Source organism: Hyperoodon ampullatus, assembly GCF_949752795.1.
Source record: "Hyperoodon ampullatus genome assembly, chromosome: 3".
Taxonomy (NCBI): Eukaryota; Metazoa; Chordata; class Mammalia; order Artiodactyla; family Ziphiidae; genus Hyperoodon; species Hyperoodon ampullatus.
Window position 1 is genome coordinate 67,161,381 of NC_136916.1, and position 12,612 is coordinate 67,173,992.

At 50.3% G+C, this 12,612-nt stretch overlaps 1 protein-coding gene across 2 annotated transcripts in view; it reads left to right on the top strand.

Moving 5' to 3' along the window:
• The window catches only part of ACSBG1 (acyl-CoA synthetase bubblegum family member 1), a gene marked incomplete at both ends in the record, with an annotated part of 60,273 nt that overhangs the window by 29,720 nt on the left and 17,941 nt on the right, over nt 1-12,612 (top strand). For both annotated transcript variants that reach the window (XM_079700730.1, XM_079700729.1), the window contains 5 exons: nt 6,099-6,319; nt 6,780-6,868; nt 7,170-7,290; nt 11,957-12,037; nt 12,129-12,278. In XM_079700730.1, coding sequence (XP_079556856.1) covers nt 6,099-6,319; nt 6,780-6,868; nt 7,170-7,290; nt 11,957-12,037; nt 12,129-12,278 — 662 coding nt within the window. The remainder of the gene's footprint in view (nt 1-6,098; nt 6,320-6,779; nt 6,869-7,169; nt 7,291-11,956; nt 12,038-12,128; nt 12,279-12,612) is intronic.

The window sequence follows — 12,612 nt, forward strand, 5'->3', positions numbered from 1 at the left end:
CAACCACTGTTGCTCAAACCCAGCCCCTCTCTGCTGCACTGCCACTGCCTGCTTCTCTCTGCTCCCCACACTGTGCTAGGACTCCTACCACCCCCTGATCTCGGTGGATCTGTCATGATCTCTGCAAGTCACCGTCCAACTCTGCAAGAGAGAGGCTCTGAGTGGATCAGTCACCGCCCACAAGGAGCGCTCCTTCGGGGCAAGGCCCAGCACAGTGATCTCATGGCCCCTGTGCAGGGCATGGGGTTCTGGTCTCATTGCTGTGGCCAGGGGAGCAGGGCCAATGTCCAGTGCTTTGTGGGCAAAGGACCCCTTCTGACTGCTCTGCCCACCTTGCTGATAGCTAAAACCTGGTCTTCTACCTCGCTGTCCAGAGATTTCTCTTCCGACAGAGATGAGATTGGGAGAGAGAATGGTGTGAGCAAAGGCCCAGAGGTGGGGATACATGGACGGGAAGCGGGAGAGGACGAGGCACTGCAGGCAAGGAGGCTCATCTATCTTCGCTTCCATCAGTTCCTAAGCTTGAGGCCACTGAGCTGTGGTGGACTCAGGTCAGGAAGACACTGAGCGGGGCTGGGTCTTGCCAGGCCCTACCTGGGGGCTCTCAAGCATGCAGGACGGAGGTTCAGCCTGCCATGGCCCACTTGGGCAGGCATCTGCTCTGGGGGCCCACCTCTCTCTGTACTTGGGCAGCAATGTGTCCTGCACCACCCTCATGCCATCCTGGGGGGAAGGGAGGAAGGGAGAGAGGGAAAGGCCCAGGTCCCCTGGACACACAGTCATTCAGTCCAGCCTCTGGGACTGGGATGGGACAGAGACTGACTTGTGCTTCCGCTAAGGCCCCCTGACCTCTTCTCGGGTCCAGGCTTCTGTACTCAGGACCCAGGGAGGAATCAGACCTGCCTTTGAGAGCCTCCAGCCTGGTGGGAGAGGCAGACCCAACCAGGACTTGGCCCGCAGTGAGGCTCAGGCACTAAAGTCCCCAGTGAGAGGGTGGCACTTGGGGCGTGAAAGGTGGGAGAGGTGGATGTGATGGGGGAAGGGTGTTTTAGGCAGAGTCACAGCATGGGCAAAGGCCCGGGGGTGGGTGGGAATGAAGGGAACTGGGAGCAGCTCAGGTTGGCTGTGCTGAGGTGGGCAGAGACTGGCGAGCCCCTTTGAGGAGGGCCTTCCTGAGAGGCCACAGTGAGGGCATCACCCTGTGGTCAAGGGGAGATGTGGGAGGCTTTCAAACAGGTCAGATTTGTGTTCAGAAAGGTCGCTCTGGGAGCCTCTGGAATGTAGGAGGAGGCAGTGGCCGGGGGTCCTGGCTGCCCAAGGTCACTGAGCCAGAGCCCCAGTGCAGGACTTGGGCAGGAGGCATGACGGTCCTTTCCCAGGGGAGATGTGGGTTCTGGGGTCGGCCTAGAACCCCACTGTGACCCCAGCATGGCCAACTGGAACTGTGTGGATTTGGGAGTCAGACTGTGGGTTGGGATCCCAGCTCTGCCAGCGGTGACTTAGCCTCTGTGAGTCTCACAGGATGGAAGGTTGTTAAACACGAGGTCATAGAACAAGATGGCACGCAGCCCTCCTGGCACAAGTAGGGTGCTCAGTAAATGGGAGCCGTGCCCATTCTAATTCCTTCAAGGGAAGGAGAATGATTGGGCCTCTGGGAAGCCAAGGGCAGGGGCAGGCCCCTTCCCACCAAAGTCTTCCCTTCTGGCTAGCTAGTCTGGGGTTCAGACAGCTGAGCCTGTGCAGTAAATGTAGGGAGAAAGGGCTGGGCCGGAGCTGCACTGCCTGGTCAGCCTTCCCGAAGGGCATGGGTCCACCAGGGGCCGGGCCTCTCATCCCCGTCACAAAGCAGCTGGGCTAAGAGGAGACTGATCTCGCAGACCAACTGCCTTTCCTTCCCTTGTCCATTCCTTCTTTCCTCCTTCTGAGAAGGATGTGAGATGACTTAACCCCAAAGCAAAGGCACCATGAGATAAAAAACTAACACAGGGGAAAGGCAGAACCGTGTAGTTAGTGGGAGAGAAGAAATCAGGTGAAGGAACTCTGTCCAAAACGTCCATCAAAATTTTAAGTGCTTTTTTCTTCAGATGCAGTAAACCCACTTCTAGAAATCTATCCTTTGGAAAGCCTAAGGGCTAAAAGCTGGAAATCATCTGAGTGTCTTTTAATGGGGGAGTGGTTGTGATATGTACATTATGATATGAAATTATGATGTGGCCAATGGAGCCGTATCAACACAGCCACACACACACACACACACACACACACACACACACACACACACACACACACACAATGAGAGAGATACATTAATGTCACAGAAGTTAAAAATGGATGATTTGGCTAATGGCCGTCTGAATGTAGGAGCCAACATTTAAAAGTCAGATGATTACACATAAACACCCAGATTTCAGGTAGCTCTCGGTTTCCTTTCCTCCTGGGCACCAAATCCTAGAACCAAGGAGCAGCCCCCCCTTTAGATGAAGCGTGTGCTCCCCCCACCCCACAGTCCCCACCACTCCATGTTGCCTCCCTGACACTGAGGCTGGGGTCGGGGCAGTGATCACTACCCTTGTATTGCAGCTTTCCTTAGTAAAATGTTGCACTGTTCTCTGTCTTTATCAAAAAACAGAGAAATAAAAGGTGGACTATGAGGGGCACGTGTCTCAAGGAAAATGAGAGGGAGCCTATTTCTTTGTGAAAATGAAGACTGTGCCTCTGTTTCACATGCAAATTCTGGGGCACTGCATTCATTTATTGTTTACTCTTATATATTATTTATTATGATGCTGGTACATTACCTACCTATCCCCTATGGGCATTTTGGGTTTGCTACCCTTGATTAATACAACAGTAACATGATTCTTTTTTTTTCCCCTTTGGATAAAAAAACAACAGCAAAAAAATCAAAACGAATTCCTTGTATGTATATCTGTATAAGCATGACATACACCAAATGTGAACAGTGGTTACCTAGACAGGCAGCATTAAGAAAGCCCTATCCCATTTTATATCATGTACTTCTATATTGTTTTCTATTTCTTAGAACAAATATGTATTGTTTTGTGATTTTTTTAAAAAAGGTTATAACTTAAAAGATTATAAGATAAAGTTAAAACTTTTGGCTGAGGGAAGCTTTCACAGCAGATCGTAAGCCTTACCTGTGATGATCTTGGCAAGCCTGGGGGAACAGGTAAATGCAGTGCAGCATGAGCATCTAGCAGTACCCACAGGAGAAATTTACCTTTTCTGGTCTAAGCACGAAGAGGAATCTGTACCAGGGAAGGGAAGAGAACTACCAGCTACTGGGAAGTGACTCTGCCAGGCTCTGGGCACACAGGCCGGGCTACCTCATGGAATTCTTGTCCCAATTTGGGTAAGGAGGTTGTGTGTCAGCATTCCATTCTTCTTCCCTTTTTTTTTTTTTTTTTTTTTGGCTGTGCCACACACCTTGTGGGATCTTAATATCCCCAACAGGGACCGAACCCAGGCCCTCAGCAGTGAAAGTGCGGAGTCCTAACCACTGCACCACCAGGGAATTCCCCTTCCTCCCATTTCTAAAAGTAGTTTTATTGAAGTGTACTTTATATGCCATCGAATTTGCCCATTTTAGGTGTAACGATTTGTCACTTTTTCATTGAAAAAAGTCACTTTTTCTATGATTTTTAGCAAATTTTCAGTTGTACAAACATCACAGCAATCCAATTTTAGAACTTTTCCATCACCCCAAAAAGATCCTTGGTGTCCATTTGTAGTCGTTCCCCATTCCCACCCCAAGCCTCAGGCAACCACTAATCTGCTTTCTATCATTTCTGCCCTTTCTGGACATTCCATGTAAATGGAATCAGACAATACATGGTCCTTTGCTTTTGGCTTCTTTCACCGAACATGTTTTTGAGTTTCATCCATGGTGTTGCCTGTATCAGTACTTTGTTCCTTTTTAGTGCTAAATAGTATTCCGTTGTGTGGAGAGGCCACATTTAGTTTTCACTTACCAGCTGATGGACATTTGGTTGTTCCCGCTTTTTGACTACTATAAATAATGCTGCTATGAACATTCATGTACAAGTCTTTGTGGGGATGTTTGTTTTCGCTTCTCTTGGGTAGATACCTAAGAGTGGAATTGCTGGGTTGTATAGTAGACTTATGTTCAATTTTTTAAGAAACTGCCAAACTGGCTTCCAATACGGCTGCACCATTTTACATTCCCGCCACCTATATGAGGGCTACAGTCTCTCCATAACCTCGCCAACCCTTTGCGCTTGACGATGATTAAAATGGAGCTAGGAGGAGAAAGACTTGCAAAGGTCACACAGCAGGGAGTGGCAGAACGGAATTGGAACCCACGTTGACCTGACTCCACAGCCTGTGTCTTTGCCCTGGTCTGCTCATGTGAATGGACTTTCATTTCACCTTTGTGACAGGGGCTGGAGACCCTAAAGAGGTTGATCACTGGGATCTGCCAGGCTGGGGTCCCAGGATAAGGGAAAGGGGCTTAGAGATGTCTGAGAAGTGATTGGAGAGGGGTCCTCAGCAGCCCCGGCTCACGCCTCCACCTGGGGATGTGGGTCTCAGTCTGGGGAGGTGGTGGACGTCAGCCAGCATGGTTCTGACTTCTGTCAGTACACAAGGCCTGGCACTGGGTGACCTTGTCTCTGCCCCAGCCCACATTCCCAGGCTGACATTCCCCTGCCTCAGACATTCCCTTCTTCTGCTTGGGCCAGAATATGTCCCCTTGTCCCCCATCCTTGGCCTCCATGGGAGGAAGGATGGGCTCTCCTGTCCCAACCCCAGGACCTTTACCTCTTTCTGCCAACTTCAGGGTCCACATGAATCCTTAGAGTGTTGAACAGTGGGGGACAAGGTCATCAGTCCATCTGCTGCCTCGGGGAAGGGCTGGTCACAGGACCCCTGTTGGTCCCACCTCGAGATGGACATCCAAGGAGGTGGGACCTCTCCATCTCAGCATGCGTCTGGCTAGCAGGTGGCAGGGTAGCCCCTGTGGTCCTAGTCAGCCCTCACTCCCCCACCCTTGGGTCACCTTTTTAGAATGACCGCCATGGCCCCAAACAGTGGCCTCATGGACAAAAGGCTCTAGACCACCCATCCAAGCCTCCTTTGCAAACGATCTGGAGAACTTGGAAAAAGGAGGAAGAACAAAAGTGTGCATTTATTGAGCCCCAACTATATGCCAAGGCTTTTTCATTTTTTTGACCCTCATATCATCCATGAGAACTAAACCCTCACCTTTCCCTTGAGAAAACAGACTCAGAGGTTCAACAGCTCACCTCACATCTCACATGCTAAATGTTAAAGCTCTGTTCCCACCTACCACACACAGTAAAAAAGGCTAGGTTGTGCCCGGGACACTGTCCCAAGTGTGAGCATTGGCATCAGGCATACCTTTCCCACTGTGTGACCTTGGGGAAATGACTGAACCTCTCTGAGCTGCAGCTGCCCCATCTGTAAAATGGGGCTACCAGACCCATGTTGTGCAGACTAGATGAGATCCCCATGTGAGGGATTCGCATGGGGCCTGGCACTAGGCAAGAATGAACAGAGATGGTTAGATTATTTCCTGGGCCTGGGAAATTTTCCAGGCTAGTGATCAGAGCCTGCTGGTTTTCAGTTTCCTCTAACACCTTGGAAGGGGCTATTTTTGATGCTTTGAACTTCTGTCAATTTGGCCTGTCCCCAACCCATTCTCAGGAGGCAGAGGAAGGGTAGAAACCCCAAAGGATCTGACAGTCCCACTCTTCTGGGGCACCCACAAATCCACTGCAGACTGCCCACCCTCAGGGGGCAAATCCCAGCTGGCATGAAAGCAGGAAAATATCTAGGGTCCCCAAGGCCTCCTCCTCCCCTCCAGCTATTCTCTCTCCTCTTCCTTGCTGCATCCCTAAAGGCTTGCCCGTCCTTCAAGGCTGTCAGACCTCCCCCTCCAGGGAGCCTCCTGGTGTGTCTGCCAGCTCCCTTGGCCCAGTGCCCAAGGCATTGTTGGGACCAGAGGCCTGGGAGCTCCGCTTAAGGTAGGACCAAGGGTCCCCTGGGGACAACCCTGGGCTGGCACGATCCAAGCTGTGGTCTCCCGGACCCTGCAGAGGAGGCGCTGTGGACAACTCGGGCCGATGGGCGCGTCCACCTGCGCGTAGACCCCAGCTGCCCACAGACTCCCTACACTGTGCATCGGATGTTCTACGAGGCTCTGGACAAGTACGGGGACCTCAGCGCTCTGGCCTTCAAGCGACAGGGCATGTGGGAGCACATCTCCTACAACCAATACTACCTGCTGGCCCGCAAAGCCGCCAAGGGCTTTCTAAAGGTGAGGGAGCCCCTCAAGGCACAGCCTCTCCCCTCCCCAGCCCTGCCTTCCAGCTCTGGCCCTCACAGGCCTCCTTCTGACGCCCCACTGGGCAAGCCCTTAGGAAAGGATAACAGTAAAAACCAGCCCATTTATTGAGCTAATTGCCCGCTCTGACCTGGTGCTGAGGGTTTACGTTCACTGGGCCCTTGCCATGTGCCAGGACGTGACACGAGCTTCTCGTTTTTTGTCCCATTCAAGGGGCCTGGGAAGCCTGGTGCACTGGGTTGAGGGATGGGCTCCCCGGGAAGGCCCTGGGAGGGGCAGCAGGGGCTGTTGAGTGACTGGTCCCCCAGGGCACTCTCTAATGAGGGAGCCTAGGAGGGTGGTCCCTCAGGTGGGCGGCAGGGTCCCTGCAGTTTGGAAGGGGGGCTTGGTGAGAATGAGAGGCTGACCCGGCCTGTCTGCCTTTGGCCTGGAGCTCGGCTTGGAGCGGGCCCACAGCGTGGCCATCCTCGGCTTCAACTCCCCGGAGTGGTTCTTCTCGGCAGTGGGCACAGTATTCGCAGGGTGAGTGGCTGAGGGAGGGGCCGGGTCTCCAGTGGGTTGGAGGTGGGCAGAGAGCGGAGAGAGGGTCGTTATCTCATTTTAGGGGCCCCCAACCCCATCCCCAACATCCCATCTCTTCCCCGGGGCCCTCTCCAGCACCACCTTTGTCTCCGCTCTACCTGGGGCAACTGTGCTGAGCTGCCTGTCTGGGCCACGGGAGCTCTCTGGGTCTGGGGGCTGTGTGTGTGTCGGGCAGGGGGCTGGGCCAAGGGGGTGGCCCGCTGCACCTGCCCGGACACGCATCCTCCTGGGTCTCCTGCAGTGGCATCGTCACTGGCATCTACACAACCAGCTCCCCTGAAGCCTGCCAGTACATCGCCCATGACTGCCGTGCCAACATCATCGTGGTCGACACGCAGAAGCAGCTGGAAAAGATCCTGAAGGTTTGGGGGAAAGGGACCAGGGCCACGGGGGTCAGGCTGGGCGTCCTCACAGACCTCCAGCTTACAAAGGGCTTTTCCACCCTCCCTGCCAGAATCCTCCATCATTCTCAATAGCAACCCGCCCCACCACATGCACACAGAGCAAGGCAGGGCAATGGGCGCCGACCCATTTGCCAGGTCTGAAAATTGAGGCCCAGAATGTCCAAGAGACATACCCCACATCCCCCAGCCAGCCTGCTGTTCCCCATGGCTTTCCCTTCAGGGAAGGGTTGTGTGCCCTGAGGGTGGCTCAGGGCTCTGACACGTGAGCACCCAAGTCTGAGTCTCAATGGGGAGTGGGGGTGTGGGGTGCCACAGGATGGGGCTTGGGCTAAGCCACAGCAAGTGCCGCAGGGTCTTCTGAAGATAGCAGGGCACCGGAGGAGCTCAACAGTGCCTCTTGGGGCAGCTGGGTCTTTTCTGGAGCATTGATGCCTCCTGATTCATTTAAGGTCCCTCCCTGATTGGATCTGTCCCCATGGGCACCACGCTGGCATGCAGTGGCCTGAGGGCACCTCTGTGCCCCAGCTACACCCAGTAGCCTGCAAGATCCTCCAAGGCTCCCTGCATCTCAGAGGAGGCTTCCGGGTTGACTTGTTGGCTTGGCCCTAGTTCTGGAGATATCACCTGGACCTCAGCTCCCCACCTGTACCTGAGGGCGGGAGAAGTGGTCTCCAACCTCCTAGGACTGTGGGATCTGGATCGCAGGACAGGTCTTCTCTCAGCTTGCGTGGAGAAGTCCTCTTCTGTCTCCACTCCTTTTGAACCCCGTTGTCAGGGTTCCCTCATTCTGAGGGCCTCCATTCTGTCTGACTTGGATAAATGCTTGAGATTGGGGGAGGAGATGTGGGTGCAGATAAGGTGGCCCAAAGTGAACAGCTCTAAGAGACTGAGGTGAACCCGAGCTGTCCTCAGCACCCCCTTGCTCGCCTTCCCCCTCCCCAAGCACTCGGGTCCTTCACTTCATAGAAAGGGGACAAATATTTAGAGAACGGTGCACAGCAGGGGTGTCCCAGGCCCCCTAGGACTCACTGGGGCCCTGATTTCCTCAGGTTTGGAGGCTTCACAGATGCCAGGTGCCCCCAGGCTAGCTTTGCTTGAAGGCCCACTGGTTTAAGATTCCTTGAGAGCCTCAGCTACCAAGTAGCAATGGTGTTAGCTCTTGTCCTCAGCCTTACCCGAGGGAGTCACACACTCCTCAGCGTGGGCGCTCATCTCAGAACCCCAGGGTGGGGAGGGCAGTGGAGCTTTAAAAAGCCCCCCAATAGTTTTGCCCCATCCCTCAGGGAGACAGCCCCTCAGCATAGATGGTTGATCTGATCCCAATGCCCTCCCTCCGCCCCATTTTGCCACTGAAGAAACCGAGGCCCAGACCTACTGAATCAGAAATGTCCACCCTAGGTAATTATTTAAAATTCGTATTATGAAACTTTCCAAACAAACAAAAATAGAGAGAAGAGTGTAGTGGACCCTCATAGAGTGATCATTCAGATTTAATCATCATCACTGTTTTTTTGTCACACTCATTTCATCAATTTACCTATTTTGCTGAAGTATTTGAAGGCAAATCTCTGACATCACAGCATTTCACCCCCTGAATATTTCAATACCTCTAAAATATATGACATTTTTCTTAATCACAGTAACTTTATCACCTTTATTAACACAAGTCAAAGAATTCTTTCATATCATCTAATACCAATAATACCAACAATACCAACAAGCATATTTGAAAGAATGTGCATTCTGCAGTTGTTGGGTAGAATGTTCTATAAATGTTAATAATGTCAACTTGATTGATAGTGTCCTAATGTTGTTTAAGTCATCTATATCCCTGTTGATTTTCTGTCTACTTGTTCTAACAAATACTGAGAAAGAGAATGTTGAAATCTCCAGTTATTGTTGTGGATTATCTATTTATCCTTTTGGTTCTGTTTTTGCTTCGTGTATTTTGAAGCTCTGTTATGTATACACATATTTAGGTTGTTATGTCCTCTGGATGAATTAATCCCCTTATCATTAAGAAATGTCCCTCTTGGGCTTCCCTGGTGGCGCAGTGGTTGAGAGTCCGCCTGCCGATGCAGGGGACACGGGTTCGTGCCCCGGTCCGGGAAGATCCCACATGCCGCGGAGCGGCTGGGCCCGTGAGCCATGGCCGCTGAGCCTGCGCGTCCGGAGCCTGTGCTCCGCAACAGGAGAGGCCACAACAGTGAGAGCCGCGTACCACAAAAAAAAAAAAAAAAAAAGAAATGTCCCTCTTTATCTCTGGCAACTGTTCTTCCAAAGTTACTTTGTCTTAAATTAATATAGCCACTCCAGATTTCTTATGATCAATGTTTGCATGGTATATATGTTTGCATTGTTTCACTTTTAACCTACCTGTGTCCTTGTATTTAAAGCAAGACTCTTATAGATAGCGTATAGCTGGGTCATGCCTTTTAATCCAGTCTGACAAAATTGTCTATAAAACTACCAGTTGGCTGTTTCCCATTTGTCCAATACATTCTTTGATCCTTTTCTCCCCTTTCATGACTTCCTTTGGATGGAGTTTTCTGTTTTTATTTTGGTTTGTTTTTGAGTATTCCATTCTATCCATTGGTTTACTAGCTCTCCCTCTAGTGTTTGCTCTAGGGCTTACAATATGCAACTTTAACTCACCACAGTCTACTTTCAAATAATATTATAATATAATATTGTACTACTTTACATATAATGTAGGACTCTTACAGCAGTGTACTTCCTTCTCTCTCCCATACTTTGTGCTATTGTCATTTATACTTAACTTCTATGTGAGTTATAACCCCTGCAATGCAGTATTTTAAACCATCAAGTATCATTCAAAGAAATTTTAAAGGAAGGAAAAAAAGTCTTTTTATTTACCCACGTATTTGCCATTTCTGGCACTCTTCGTCCCTTTATGTCGACCCCAAGTTTTCATCTGGTTCATCTTCCTTCCTCCTTAAGAATTTTCGTTCTTTTTTTTAATTTAATTTTTTTATTGGGGTATAGTTGTTTTACAATATTATGTTAGTTTCTACTGTACAGCGAAGTGGAGTTGCCTGTGTTATACAGCATGTTCTTATTAGTTATCTATTTTATACACATTAGCATATATATGTCAATCTTCAACATTTCTTGCAATACAAGTCTGAAGGCAATGCATTCTGTCAGCTTCTCTTTGTCTGAAAACTTGTTCATTTTTGCTTTCATTTTCTGAAAGATATTTTCATTGAGTTTATAGTTCTAGGTTGTCAGGGTTTCTCTTTTTTTCTTTCAGCTCTTTAAAGACTTCATCCCAATGTTTTCTACTTTGCATAGCTTCTGATAAGAAGTCTATAATTTCTTATCTTTGTTCCTTTCCACATGGTGTATCTTGTTTTTCTGGCCACTTTTAAGATTTTTTCCTTTGTCACTGGTTTTCAACAGTTGGATTATGTTGTGTCTTGGTGTGGTTTTTCTTTGTGATTATCCTGCTTGGGGTTCACTGGGAGTCTTGAATTGATGGATTTATAGTTGTAATCAAATTTGGAAATTTCTCAGACTTTTTTCAATTAAAAAAAATATTTCCTGGGACTCCAATTACACATATGTTAGGCTTCTTAGTTTTCTCTTGCAGGTTAATTTTTTCCATTTTTTTTCTCTCTTTCAATTTCATTTTGAGACTTGTGTTTAATTAAGCCTTTCAGAGCAGGTTTAGATAGTCTTTCCTCTAAGGCTAATTTAGCCCCAGACCTAAGACCTGACCCTTCTGGGGTCTCTATTTCCAGAGGTCCCTCCACTCTGGCTGATGGAGACACAAACAGCTCTGGCCCCATACATGCTCTTGTTTGTCTTCTAGCCCCAGTCATTGATCTTCCTCCAGCATTTATTCTTCATCTAGTTTCATGGAGTTTCACCTATGCCTGTGCAGGTTGATAATCTGCCAAAGAATCAAGAGGACCCCTAAAGAAATTTCTAGAACTCTTTCTCTGCATAGTTCTCTCCTGTCTGGTATTCTGTCCCACAAATTCCAGGCACCCCGGCTTTCCTGATCTCTGACCTCTGACACGTCAACCCAGTGAGATAACTGAGTTCTGATTTCCCTCTACCCTTTCCTTTCTTCTCTCTTCTGCAGTCACACAGTCCCCTGTTGCACTCAGCCAGGCCCCAGGTTGTCTGGTTTTCCTTTAATAGAAGTCATTCCTTGCCCCCTGCTTATCCCACCTTTTTTTTTTTTTTTTTTTTTTTGTTGGTACGCGGGCCTCTCACTGTTGTGGCCTCTCGTGTTGCGGAGCACAGGCTCCGGACGCGCAGGCTCAGCGGCCATGGCTCACGGGCCCAGCCGCTCCGCGGCACGTGGGATCCTCCCGGACTGGGGCACGAACCCGCGTCCCCTGCATCGGCAGGCGGACTCTCAAACACTGCGCCACCAGGGAAGCTCTATCCCACCTTTGCTGCTCCAAAGTTCTCATGATGGGGAACCATGCATGAAGGGTGGCAAGTGTCCTGCTGAGTGAAAGGTCAGAGCTGGGGACCAACAACCTTTGCCACAAGGTGCCTGCCAGGCTGACTAACACCTGGAGATGGGGCTCTTCTCAAGAGGTGACTTTTTAAAATGAAACCCCATTTATTTTTCCTGTCAATACAGATCTGGAAAAACCTGCCGCATCTGAAGGCAGTAGTGATATTTCAAGAACCTCCTCCGACAAAGATGGCCAATGTGTACACGGTATGGGTAGAGGGCTCGTGTGGGGCAGGTGGGGTCTGTGTGAGCCTGCCCAGCTCACCTGGGCTGCCTGCACTCTCCCACCTGGCTGTAGATGGAGGAGTTCATGGATCTGGGGAATGAGGTGACTGAGGAGGCCCTGGACACCATCATCAATGCCCAGCAGCCTAACCAGTGCTGCGTGTTGGTCTACACGTCAGGCACCACTGGGAACCCCAAGGGCGTGATGCTGAGTCAAGACAATGTAGGACAGATGCCCAGATGGGTGGGGGTGGGCTATGGGTGGATCTGGGCAATGGCCCTGCCCTAACAACTCTCAGGGAGTTTCCTTTAGCCCCTCAGCTCAGGGAGCTGGGATAAGTAGGACAACCCTTAAGTCTGTGGTACAGACTGAGCCCAGCAAAATGGTGGGGGTTGGGAGGGGGAGGCCTGTCCCAGGGTGTTTCCTGCAGAGATGCCCAGGAGGGTGAACAACCTCTAGGGTGTTCAAAGAACACTCCAAAGAAATAGCCCAAGCCCACAGGGTGGCCACAGATGTGAACACTTCCAGGGCTGGCTTTGTAGACACCGCCAGGACC